The sequence below is a fragment of the Jaculus jaculus genome, chromosome 1 (assembly GCF_020740685.1).
Source record: "Jaculus jaculus isolate mJacJac1 chromosome 1, mJacJac1.mat.Y.cur, whole genome shotgun sequence".
NCBI lineage: Eukaryota > Metazoa > Chordata > Mammalia > Rodentia > Dipodidae > Jaculus > Jaculus jaculus.
The window spans coordinates 60,097,741-60,111,535 of record NC_059102.1 but is presented as its reverse complement, the minus strand read 5'-3'; the positions used below and the strand labels follow the sequence as shown (position 1 = coordinate 60,111,535).

The 13,795-nt window shown below is 42.7% G+C and overlaps 1 protein-coding gene across 12 annotated transcripts in view; it reads left to right on the top strand.

Moving 5' to 3' along the window:
* Trpm3 (transient receptor potential cation channel subfamily M member 3) overlaps positions 1 to 13,795 on the top strand; it is a 980,795-nt gene that overhangs the window by 874,453 nt on the left and 92,547 nt on the right. For 7 of the 12 annotated variants that reach the window (XM_045151751.1, XM_045151752.1, XM_004653138.2 and 4 more), the window contains 6 exons: positions 4,778 to 4,813; positions 4,964 to 5,104; positions 7,689 to 7,718; positions 8,593 to 8,882; positions 9,503 to 9,731; positions 12,094 to 12,261. In XM_045151751.1, coding sequence (XP_045007686.1) covers positions 4,778 to 4,813; positions 4,964 to 5,104; positions 7,689 to 7,718; positions 8,593 to 8,882; positions 9,503 to 9,731; positions 12,094 to 12,261 — 894 coding nt within the window. Of the gene's footprint in view, positions 1 to 4,777; positions 4,814 to 4,963; positions 5,105 to 7,688; positions 7,719 to 8,592; positions 8,883 to 9,502; positions 9,732 to 12,093; positions 12,262 to 13,795 lie in introns of those variants that run through there. The other 5 variants (XR_006637700.1, XR_006637699.1, XM_004653125.2 and 2 more) reach the window with 3 other exon arrangements.

Here is a 13,795-nt window from a genome sequence, read left to right as displayed (position 1 = left end):
AGATGAGGACGATGAAGTGTAGGAAGGTGAGAACTGTATTTGGTGGTAAGTAAAAAGCTGACATTAGCTTAGAATCAATTATAAAATAACAGTGATTCAGTGACAGAGGCCCAACATGAACATAAGCTTCCTATGTACCTGAACTCATTTAACCTTCACAATAATTTTTTTAATTAGGGTTATAAATATCATTGCATAATATTCCCACTTAGAGATGAAAAGAATGAGGCCCAGGAAGTTGTGACTCACCTTGGCAAGTGCTTGCTTGGGCCATGAATAGTCTCCTCCGGGTACAGCTTGACTTCAGGACCTTGCACTGCAAAGGAGAAAAGAGACAAATGGTCGACTTTCCTCATATACACACAGTAGTTTCTCACCAAACTCCTTAGAAAAAGCTATAAAACAAAATAAACGTACAGACAATTTCATCATCTCATAGGAAATCTTGGCTAGACCTTACCCTTAGATAGCTTATAAGCAATGCTTTGTGTTTTCTTCAAAAAGTCAAAGGCCCTGGGGCTGTTTATAATGCTCCTATTTAAGATGCTGGATCTTTGATAGTAATGAGTAATGAGCTTAACAACCATACCAGAGGGACAAAAAAAAAATTCTCCCTCTTTTTGGGTCCTTAAACTTCCCTTTCATTGCCATACAACCATAATGAAGGATTTTCCATCTCTGTGGGCAAAGCTAATAGCTCTGTGAAAGCAAGGGAGGGAGATGCTGCACCACTTTACCACGATCTCCGTTTTCCTCAGGCTGCACATTCCAAGCCACAGCATGGTATCTGCCCTCAGAAAACACATTTCCTTCACACTGTCTAGTTTTGTTTAATTTATCCTGGCTTTAAACTGCCTGGAAACTCATTTTAGATGACTAGGGGCATACACATGCAATGCAGTCTTTGATCAGCTTCTGGTTGTTCATGACCAATATGTGTAGAGCTTTTCTAAAATAATAAATATGGCATCATCTCTTGTCCTTATATGAGTCTGTGTCCACCCAGACTCTGAGGCCTTCTGATAATACACGCATGCCTTGGTCCCTCTGTCCCAGCCAGCAGCCAACCCAGGCCTTGGAACAAATCATTCATCAACTTCTCTTGACCCTTCTCCCTGATTTTTAAGGATATTTTTACCATTAGAGTTCATTACGTATAAACTATCAAACTCTCTCTTATTAGCTTGCCTTCCCCATAGGATTATGCATTGCAAGATCGTTTTATTTTCTCTGAAATCCCTTGAGCTGCCTCTTGCATTTGCTCCTGTCACTTGTATTGTTAGAAAGCATGCAACAAATCATTGGGGTGTTTTTGTTTCCTTTTTGTTTAAGCTTCTTAGCTAAAAATATACTTTAAGAACACTATAGATTAATAAGAACATGGAGGGAAGAACTCTTAGCTAAGAACAGACTTTCTTTTCTTGTAAGTGTGGTCCAAATATTAGAGCAAGAAGATAGCTGTATAAGCATGTATATACATACTAATTTAGTAGCAGGAAAAAATGATTTTTTTTAATAGCCCAGAATAGTACTAAACTGGCCTAAGACCAGTTCTCCCTTTACCTTGGAAAAGAGACTGCTGATCAATTGGGGAAAATCAGAAAGCCTGTGTTTAGTTTCTTTACCTGAAAAAAAGTAGAGGCAGAAAATTCAGGTTCCTATTGTTTCTATGACAAAGGTGAGCATCTACTGGGAGGTAATCAGGAATAGCTGTGGGAGTCAAAGGAGACAAGCATGTCCCCAGTTTATGCTACATGGATGCAATGAGCTGAAAATGATGCTTTTTGTTTTGTGTGTCTCAAAGAAGTAAATAAGAGAGAAGTTAACATCTGCATACAGTGCTGACATGTACCATGCTATTTCCACCAATTTAAGCCACCTAGATACTTAAAGGATGCAAAATACAAGTTTAAAATGCTAGGAAAGTCTTGGCACATTTAAGGAACTTTCATAATTAAAGAACATAATAATAAGTGACATGGTTTTTTCTTTATAATTATACTGGATATGTGTATATGTATGTATATTTAATATGTAGTCTATGAAAAAAAACAGTAAGAATATATAATATATATATATTCTCATGATCTGGAAATACAGTATACAGTCTGGACCTTAACTATAGTATTTAATAATATTCCTATAAATTAACTGTAAATAATGTCTATGAGTTCAGGGATGTATTTCAGAATTATTCAGCCACCCACCATAAGTCACCAGCAACTATTCTTTGAAACCAAGACAACTGAATGTAGACTACTAATCACAAGCCATTTTCAAGATCTTAAATTCTTTATATAGAGGGAGTAATCTAGGGGCCATGAGGTTAAAAAAAAAATGCTATTCAGCATCCACAGGAAATTTGAAGTAACAGAAGTTCACCTAGCACTGTGAGTCATTCTCACGCATAAATCCATTGACAGTAGCATTGCTCTCCTGTTAAACTAGAGTGGCCCAAGTCTGTCTGCTTTTCTGTGAAATATAACTTGCCCTTTTAGTAGCTAACTGTCTGCTCAGTTTGTGCCTCTGTGTGTTTTATATAGTAGTTTCTCTTTCTTAAATTAAACTTACTAATACTTCAGGTTCCCTGTACTATCCATGTCTGCCAGTAGAGGGCATGCTTGAGTAGTATGCAGAGGTACTGGTGAAATTAAGACCATCTGAAGGTTCTTTGTATGAAAACTACGATCCCAGTTTTGATCAATACTTGATTTGAGGGAGAATGAGAGAGAGAGAACAAGAGAGAAAAGGAGGTATTTTGATACTTTGGGTAAGGAGAGAATATTTACATGAGTCCATATGCTAAATTCATGAGAATTTATTTAAAAAATATTATTTTTAAAAAAGATTGATGGTCTGGATTTTACTTTGCTCATCCACCAAACCTTGGGTAATGTCCTTTGTTTCAAGAGTTTTCACCAGATTAAAAGCCCTACCTAGTGACTGCTCATACCAATGGTCTGCTTTTCCTTATGTAACCTGGCCTAGCAGGCTTTTCTTCAACCTTCCTTGATAAGCATGAAAACCAGCAGTCCTTAAGTTTGTGAATGGTTGAAATCTGACAGCCATACCATGAGCTGATATCTGAAACAGGCTCATGCTGGTAACATGCAGATCGTATGAATTTGAACTGTTCTTTAACATACCCTTAAGCATGGCATGAATGAAACCTTACCTTCAGAGCAACCATTCATAGCATGAAAAAAATACATATTAGATTTTAAAGCTGTCAAACTGCCTCCCCATAGACCCAAGCCTCTTTATCAAACCTTTTGAATCATGTGGCCTATCATGCATTGTTAAAACATGATATGGGGAAATCATTGTTCAGGCTTTGCCAGTCACCAAAGTCATGACCCAAGGGGATGGAGGCTGGGAACAGAAACAGCAGGCAATCAATATGACTCCAGTATCATGTTTGGAGTTCCAATCTGAAAAGGGCCCAGGTGAGGGAAGACTCCTCCAGAATGCTTTTGGTCACTACCTGTTGGCAAACCAGGTACCACTCACCTCCATACCTACCTATGTCTTGACCACTCACAGTCCCACTACACATGCATACGCCAAAAGCCCCCCAATCCTGCCAGCTCCACACAGGTCCCTTGGCCCAATAGTCCTTGGCATGGAATAAGAGCAGCTGCCGTGTTTTGACCAATGTATGGCTTCGAACTCACAGTGATCCTCCTACCTCTGCCTCCGGAATGTTGGGATTAAAGGTGTGCTGCACCACCACTCCTGGCTTCAGGGAAAGGGATGATTCAGAAACAAAATGGATCTAATAAGAGGGTGAAAGGGCCAAAGTCAAAGAGTGAGGGAGATGCCTACATCCCTAGTGCTACTAGTTCATATATAATGTCTTTTACATCATCCCGTTTTGCCCCCACTAACCCACTTTAGACCCCAGACAGGTGAAGGTTCAGGCTTCTACACTGTCATCAAGTTCCCCTGATGATTCTGAGGCCACAAAAGTTGGAAAACTGCCACTATAAATTAGCGGCCTCTTCTGTGAAGTGACCAAACTGTCATGGGGCATGTCAACTGGATTCTCACTTAAGGAGAATCTTCTAAAATCTGAGGGCATCCTTAGTCCTGCACAGTGGGATGCCTGGCCATCACTGGTACAGGGTGTTCTCCTTCATGGGAAGTTAAGCCAGACAGGAGAGCCATCTGTCAGTCAAGCCCTCTGGAATTCACTGAGCACTTCTTCCCTAACCTAACCCAGTTTTCCTTGGTCTCTCAGGCACTCCATTTTGAGGTAGACAACAATAATGAGCAAAGAACAGTAATGGCACCTCTTGTGCATCTATATGCATGAGGACCTGAGCTCCAACCCTAACACAGAAGTATGAAAGAAATGAAAACACAAAACAAAACAAAAAATACACCATAATATTAGGTCTTTAAGAAATGTCCCTCTCTCTGGCTACAGTGAGAGCTTGCATGGGTTGTGTGGAAAAGACCAGAGCTCTGTGTGGTCGGGCTCTGGCAGTGACGCACATCTTCTAGGAGGAGTCTTTCTTCAGGGAGTGGGGGGAAAACCAACGGTCTATGAGAGGTGGTGGCAGACCTGGGTCAGCTAGAGAGAGGGGCTACCCGCATCTGGGGGTCCTGCGCCTAGCCGCTGGGAAGGGTAGCACCTGCCTTGATTCGCCTGTGTTTCTTTCTGCTACACTGGTGTTTTTTTCTCCCCAGCTGAAGACTTGAATAAATATTTTGATTTTCTGTTATTGCCGGCGATTACAGCATCTTCTTATTTAACTTATGTCTTCTTTCCAAGCGAGAATATCCAGGTTTCGGTTGGATCTATTTTAAGGTGAATTAATTAACCAGCATAATAATACATTCACGTTTCTTTTTCATTATAATTTTTACTCTTAAAATAGTCACAGAACCCTTGCGAAAGAACCCCTAGTAAACTTCGCTGTCTTTGGGTTTGTCTGTCTGCTCCCTTCCTCCCTCCCAGGGGAACCTGCCCCCGGACTACAGGATCAGCCTCATCGACATAGGCCTGGTGATCGAGTACCTGATGGGCGGGGCCTACCGCTGCAACTACACGCGCAAGCGCTTCCGGACCCTCTACCACAACCTCTTCGGGCCCAAGAGGGTGAGCATCCTGAGCATGGGCGGGAGAGATCTGGAGGGTGCTTGTTTGTGTCCAGGGAAATAAGTACTTGAGAAGGAAGTACTGTACCAATTCTTCTTTCCTCTTCCATCCAAACCATCATATTCTTTCCCATGACTTTTAAAATTTGGCAAGAAATACTGTCAGTTGTTTTCCTTGAGGTGACAACATCAGTTGGTCATTCCAACAACGTCAATCCAGGGATCCATTTCAAATCGCTACAGTCTCACTTCCAGTCGTTCCTTTAAGTAAAAATAACAATCCATGAAAAATAATAATAATAATAATAATGGTCACAATTTGCTCCATGCAATTACCTAAGTGCTTTCTTTCAAGAGTTAGGTCAGTATGAGCAGAAGTGGTCTAGGACAGCACTCCTATCCCACAGGACATGCCCTCTCAGGGTAGAGTTTTAACAAGTGAACCATTGTTTAAACCTTTGATGATTCTGGTTGCATGGGGTTTTTTGAGGGGGGATACATGTGAGTTGTGTATGTGTTTGTGTGTGTGTTCATGTGTGCACATGCACCCGTATATAGGAATGTACATGCACATGTGTGTACATGAATGTGGAGACACAAGGAAAACCTTCGATGTCATCCTCAAGAGTTCTGTCCACCATTTTTTGGAAACAGACTCCATCATTAGCCTGGAGCACATGCCTGGCATTTTTACATGGGTTCTGGGGGTGAAATTCATGTCCTTATGCTTGCAAGGTGCTCTTTACCCAGTCCTCAAGACATTATTAAGTAAAACTATCTTCTGAGGGTTTGTTTTGTTTTGTTTTGTTTTTGAGGTAGGGGCTCACTGTAGCTGAGGCTGATCTGGTAATCACTATGTAATCTCAGGGTGGCCTTGAACTCATGGCGATCCTCCTACCTCTGCCTCTTTGGAGTGCTGGAATTAAAGGCGTGTGCCACAACACCCTGCCCTTTTTTGTTTGTTCTTTCATTTTAATTTTATTGGTTTGTTGTTAGTTGTGGTTTTCTGCAAGTGCCTAGCAGTGGAATATGACAGTTTTAGCACTGGATCTCACTGCCTTTGTTCCTGCTAAGCTCACCACCCAGCAGTTTTACTTACTCCCCATAGCCTTGGGCCACTTGCGCTGCTGTGAACACAGTATAAGGTCAGCTGCACCTCAGCCTCACCCTGAGCCCAGCCATACTTCTCTCTGAGAGGCTCTCAGGGATCTCTCGGGTCCATGCGTGACACCTGCAGGAATGCCGCCCCAGGTGGTAGTGGGCATGGGATTTTCTTTTTCCTCTTCTAAAAAAAATGTATGTTGTGCTTAATTTTTTAATGCTTCTTTGTTTCATGTTTGTGTTTTGTTTTGTTCTTCCTAATGAAAGCATTTCATAAGACCTAGAGAGAACTTTGAAAACACTAAGAAAAATAAATGAGGCAGGGGTGGGGGAAGATGGAGAAGACAGACATTTATCGTGCTAGTCATTTCAGAAGGTGAGCGAGAAAGAGAGACTGAGCTCCAGACACTAAAACTTGAGTCGTCACATAAAATGTGGGGGAAGTACAGGCTCTGTAACCTTACCATGTCCTGAAGTAGCTTCTAAGAATCACAAACTGCTACTCCCGACCCCAGGCTGGCAGGCTGTTCTTCCTTTGAAACACGAAGCAAGCTCGGTGATTCCCAAGCTGCCACCTCCATGGGCCTGAGTTGTGTCTATTTTGCACATCTGCATCACGGTCAGCAAGGCTGATGCTTTCTGTGCCCTTGAACAACTTCTGCCACCATCTTCACCTGCCCTGCGGCCCCGCGTCCTTGCTCACAGAAAGCAGCCTAGCAGACCTGCTGAATAGCGCCCAAGCACCTAGATAGCAGCGGTTTTTCAAGTCTGAGAAATACCCAATTTGCTCTGCTGACTGTTTCATCTGTCTTGCTGTTTGTGCTTGTGTCACAACACAACCATAAGTCAGGCGCCTTATCAACAACCTAACTGTGTTCCTCACAGCAGGGAAGGTTGGGGAGTTCAAGACCAAGGCACTGGCAGATCCAGTGTCTGGAGAAAACATGTTTCCCAGCTAGCAGACACGTCTTCTCACTGTGTGTTCACATGGAGGAAGGGGCGATCTTGTGGCCTTCTTGATAAGAACATAAAATTTATTCAGCAAAGCTCTTCCCTCTGGCCCTGACCATTTCCCACATGCTAGCCTGGCACAATCACCTTAGGGGTTGGGATTTCAACACATGATTGGGGGCCAAAAATTAAGACCATAGGCTTCACTCAAGTACTGGGTATCAAGGAAGGGTCAGCCAAGCAGGATTGTGATAGGAAGGAGAGAAATCGTGATCCACAAAAATCACTGTAAACCTTCAATTACATTTGTCTTATTTCCTGATTTTCTGTGGATCACCCAAAATCACAAATTCCCTAATATTCCTAGAACTTCTATAAATAAGTTCCTTTTATGTTGTTTTATGTCAGTGAGATAAAATTCATGCTATACAGGACAACAGAGTTCTCATATTACTTATTTGCAATATAGTAGAATTCTTTTCTTACCTCAATGAAAGAAAGATCTAACTTTGTTCACAACATTTTTTTAACAGCCCAAAGCCTTGAAACTGCTGGGAATGGAGGTTAGTGTTTGCTCAAATTATTAGTGTCAATTATTCTCTTTACTACATAATTAAAAGATAACTGGGTTCATTTCCATGACAGCCTTAGTGCATGATTATAAAAATAAGGAAATAAAGATCTTTCTAAGGGCCATGGTGGCTGCTTTAAAAATTCCACCATGAGATGATGTTAGCATTGCAAGCAAACCAAAAATAAGTTACTCCCATTTGAAACTGGCAGAAAAAAACAAGCTTCTAAATTCTTGTCAGCCAAATCTAGTATAGATATTTACAATGGCAAGAGACACCAAGACCAGAACTGCTTCACAAACACATCTATGAGGTACAGAAACTCAAGACAGATGATGTTCCCATCTTTAGTCATTCATTGCTTGTCATCGCGCAAACACAAGTATTGAATGTCCTTGTCTTTTTAGCAGAAACAGTAGTGCTATCCATCATGAGGTACAATAGCTAAACCAAGAGAAGAAGACATGAGCAAAAGTAAGGAGAAAAAAATAAAATGGCCCACTGAAAAATATTTTTGCAGTTTTTGAGACATGTTCTCATTATGTAGCTCAAGCTGGCCTCGAACATGCCATCCTTCTGCTTCTTCCTCCCAAGTGTTTCTAGGAATGTAGGCATGCACTACCACACTGGTTTAGAAAGTAACATTTTAGCTAAAATGTAAATTGACATGATGATACATGGCTATGCATATGCACTTATTACACTTTAAAGTTAACCATGGATGAGCTTGTGGGTCCCTTAGGGTAGGAGCTGGTCTGGTAGTGATTTTAGGACTGAACCAATGGAAGGTGTACAGTAATTACATCATGAATTGAGCTGATTTCCTTCCCAATTCAGCCTGCCATGTCTTCCTCTAACATTGCAGGATGATATCCCCTTGAGACGAGGAAGAAAGACAACGAAGAAGCGTGAAGAAGAGGTGGACATTGACTTGGATGATCCTGAGATCAACCATTTCCCGTTCCCTTTCCACGAGCTGATGGTGTGGGCCGTGCTCATGAAGAGGCAGAAGATGGCCCTGTTCTTCTGGCAGCATGGCGAGGAGGCCATGGCCAAGGCCCTGGTGGCCTGCAAACTCTGCAAGGCCATGGCTCACGAGGCCTCTGAGAATGACATGGTTGACGACATCTCCCAGGAGCTGAACCACAACTCCAGGTTGGCCATCTCAACACATAGGGGAGGGCAGGGGTGAGGAGGGAACTGGAGTCCAAATCCTGGAAAGTCTGAGCTCCACAAAACCGTAAGGGCTCGCATTATCACTCTAAAGGTTCACATAGAGGGTGGAAGTGAGTCACCTTCACTGTGCTCTGTGAGGTCCAGACAAACTTCACAGTTTCATTCGTCCTCTCCACTGCCCCAAGATGTTAAGTCCTCTGGTCATCTACTTTATTCAGATGAGAAAAATAACTTGGCTAAGACCACACACACATTGCAGATGTCAAGGCTGGGATTTGAACTGGAGGCCTGGCACATTTAAGCAGACATACTGTGCTCTAATCATTGGTTGATCGTTCTGCCTCCTTCACTTACATGACTTGAGTTGGGCGGTTTGAGTGCAGGGGGGTATGAGTGTCTGACTTACATCTTCAGTTCAACACAAGGCATCTGACACATGCTGAATGCTCAGTGGATGCTGTCTGGAAGCACTTGTAAAAAGACTAGACCTCATGCAAGACAACTATTCACACAGATTTGTGATTAGGAAGCAAGCCCCGCTTCTTTCTTACAACTCTTCAGTTGGCCTGAGGGAGTCTTGCACATACTTTCTCTTTCAGGGACTTTGGCCAGCTGGCTGTGGAGCTCTTGGACCAGTCATACAAGCAGGACGAGCAGCTGGCCATGAAGTTGCTGACGTATGAGCTGAAGAACTGGAGCAACGCCACATGCCTGCAGTTGGCTGTGGCTGCCAAGCACCGCGACTTCATTGCGCACACATGCAGCCAGATGTTGCTCACCGACATGTGGATGGGCCGGCTCCGCATGCGCAAGAACTCAGGCCTCAAGGTCAGCACATGCAAGAAGGTTCTGTTGCCATGAGAGCCCAAGGGTTAATTGGAAATTTCCCAACCATATCTTTGGTGGGACTTAGGGGGTTCTCATATTTTGAAATGTGGTACTAAACCCTGACTTGTCATCCAGATCCCCTGGAAAGCTGTGATTTTCATATGGGTACCAGGGCCACCTCCAAGGCCTGCTAAAACAGTTTCTTCTCTCAGAAGATCCAAAGGTGAACAGCATACATAGGCTCCATTTCCTCTGGCACACGCCATCCTATACCAGGAATCTCACCCATGGGATGTTGCCCAGGCAACTCTTCACCCCTTGCAAAGCTGACACCCACCTCCACCCAGATGTCCTAACATCATGTCATAGACACATTGGCTCTGACCACAGAGCTAGAGAATTATCTTAACAGAATGAAAATGGAAACAGATTTGTATGTCAAGACATTGCTACATAGTCCTCAGCATTTTTAATGATGTTGGGAAACAAAACGTAGAACCTCACATTTGCCACTGAGTCACAGTCGAGTCTGTCTAACCTGAGTCTATTTTTGAAGGCTGTATGTAGAGTTGTAACTGTGTAAATTAATTAAGAGTAAAACAAGAGGGACACATAATAGTGAGTTGTCTGTGTAGTGGTTGCCTTGGGAGGTAAATAGACCATGCAATGGACTCGTTCTTAAGTGTAGTAGGTTGGTGTGTAGCGTTCACTTTGTTTGTGGTACTGGGGCGAGAACTCAGGGCCTTACACATCCAAGGTAAGCACTGGACCACTGAGCTACATCCCAAGTTGTTATTTCTTTTAATTCTTCTTTCAATGTTATGTTAAAATGAAGAAATAAATGAAAGAAAAATGAGAAATAGATGGTCAAAAAAATATGAAGGGAGGTATTGTTTTTTTCATTTTTGTGATGTCAGTTTATATATACTTATATGCATACATATTTAAGGTGTACATCATGATGTTTTATAAACATAGTGAAATGGACACTGATGAAGCAAGCAAAATTATTAATCCATTATCTCACAGTTAATATCCTTTTAATGTGATAAGAGTTGCCTGGTATCTACTGTCTTTGCAAGTTTCCAGTGGACAGTATGACATCAGGGCTCTGGTTCTTGTGAGGCACAGAGGGTCTCTAGACTTCCTTATTCACATATCTCCAACTCTCAACTATTTGACCGCTTTTACTCAATCAGCACTGTCTCCCACCTGACCTTTCCCATGGATTCTTGGCACAGTTTCAAGAGGGTTCTATGAAGTGGATCGTGTACAGTGTTCCACAGCTACACAACTAGTGACGGCCAAGCCTGGCCAGGCAGGGAGCCGAGCCAGTTCTCAACTTCAAAGACAGGGTGTTGTGTCTCACTAAGACTGCCAGTCCGCTACCTGAGCTGCCCAGACCTACTAGACACGCAGAGTTCAGGGTCATTGCTGGCCCTGTCCCTTGACTGCCCTCGAGACTCCATGGCCATATCAGTCCCCAGCTGTCCCTGCCTCATGATTTGTGCATCATATTTACTGATCCCTCAGAAGCTGGCTGAGTACCTTCCCTGATGCTCCTGGACCATTTTAGGATTGAGATGAGATGAGAAGTGTGAGAAGATATGGGGGATCAGTCAGAAGCAGGTGCTCTCATATTCCCTGTTCTTGGAGAAGGAGATTGTTGTCTCACAAGAAGACTTGTGTCATTAGAATCCTGACACAAAGTTTACAAATGAGTATAACACAATGCTGTTCTCCCTGGCAGGGGGGATTTTGCACAAAGGGACTATTCTTGATAAATACCGTTTCTGGGATGTGTGTTTCTGTGGGATAATAGCAAATGCTGGCAGAATGCTCTACAATGAATAAAATGTTTTCCTACATGTACTCTCTCAAGGACAATTTGAAACAATATTAATTGACAGAAACAATCTGACAATAAATCAGCTCCACTAAATACATTATCAAATAAATGCCAGCAGACATATGTATGAATTGGTTTTAAAGGCCAAGTCCTGTCTGGTGGTTAAATGGAAAGAAATCTCAATTCTTTTCCACTTTTGCTTTGGATAAGCTCTCTTCTCAGTTTTCCCCATGCATGTGGGTGTTAGACGGGTAAAATGTATTTGAGCAAAATATGTATTAACCAGATGGGATAAAATGACACTTTCTGAACTAGTATGCTTAGCTATTCAGCTACCCAGGTCCCTGAACATCACATACAATGCCTGTGCAGACACACACACACACACACACACACACACACACACACACACACACACCATACATCTCACCCCAAGCCTTCTGATTCTAAGCAACCACCCTATTCTTAATCCTTTAAATGTGATTATTATTATTATCATTATTATTACTTTAGGTAATTCTGGGAATTCTACTTCCTCCTTCAATTCTCAGCTTGGAGTTCAAGAACAAAGATGACATGCCCTATATGACTCAGGCCCAAGAAATCCACCTCCAAGAGAAGGAAACAGAGGAACCAGAGAAACCCACCAAGGAAAAAGACGAAGAGGACATGGAGCTGACAGTAAGAAATCTTTGTGGGTTTTCTCCCTGGGAAAGAAAAAACATCCCCAATCCACTCAACCCATGGATACAGCTTGGGCTTGTGGTCAGACTATGGCTTCCAGCCTTGCACCAGCTTTAAAGACAGGTGCCGCAAATGATACTACAGTATCGTTTCCTCTTTATGCACAAATGGCAAGACTATAGAGTCCCAGGATATGTGAAATCCTTCTGCCAAACAGAGGTGCAGAACAAATCAATGAAATTCAAAACAAATTTCCCAGGAAAGCATATGTAGCCATCTTAGCTGACAATAAAGAAAGAGAAGCTATGATTTGGAAGTAACCAGAGTCACTGAGCTGGAACTGTGCCGCCCGCCGATCAAAAGCTAAGGCTGTATCTGTCTTTGGGGTCAGGCTCACAAGTACAGCACTAATTGAATTCTGGGGTTTGTATGGAAAGCTTTTATTAGCTCTTCCTGGTATAATTATAGAACACGGATGCTTTGTTCTGCAAAGGGAACGGGGCATCTGTGCATGGGACCACTTCCCACAGCCCCCACTGGAGCAGCGTGACTGCCACTGGCTTGTGTCCAAAAGCTAAAAATAGCTGTGCTATTCAAGGGAGAAATAGGCTTTATGGTTTGGGAGAGAGGCATCAAGCAACAACTCCGTAAGGACTCTCCTGATGTGTCTCGGCCTCTCACCTCCCCGGCCACTGGCTGCAGCACTCACCCAGTGACCCAGACGTTGTAAGAAGAGAAAACGAAAATTGGTTCTGCTCTGGTGACAAAGGAGCCTTTGCATTATTCACCCCTGGGACACTGTAGGACTTGTTCTTCCCCAAATACACAGTATTTCTTCCCTAAGTCTCTATGTACAACTCTGACTTGCTGATGAGAAGGCAGCCTTTGTTTCTGTTTCGGCATCTTTATAAAAATCTAAATAGGCATTTGCTCACTTCTTCAGACTGCAGCGACAGCCCTCCCTGAAGAGCTTATTGTATTTATGTCTCTGAGCTCCTTCTCACTTAAGAAATGATATTTCAGCTATAGGCATACAAGGGGGTAGTAATAACATCAAGTTCTTGCTGGTGATTCCAACAGAGGGGTGAACAGCAAGTGCGCTGGAGTCAGAATCCTGCTTGCTGTGTGACCTTGGGCACAATTTTGTCACCTCTAGAGTGGGAATGTTAATTCTGCCTCACAGGTGGTCATGAGGCATAAAAGCATATATGTAGCCTACTTACACTAGCAACTGACACACTATAAATCAATAGGTGTTCACTAAGATTGTTGAAACAGTGCTAAGCACTCTCTGCCCTGGCTCAGGAAAACTCATATCAGACCCATGGGGTAGACACTGTTGTTTTTATCCCTATTGGGTCTTTCAGGTTAAACTGCCTAATTTTACCCAACTGATTTGATACAAAGCTGGGATTAGAACCTGGGCATATAGACTCTCTAGGCTACATACACTTTGAGTCAATTGCTAACAGAGACTGAGAGAAGGGCTTCAGGGTCTCAAACATCAATACTATAGTTCAGCCCTGAGTAA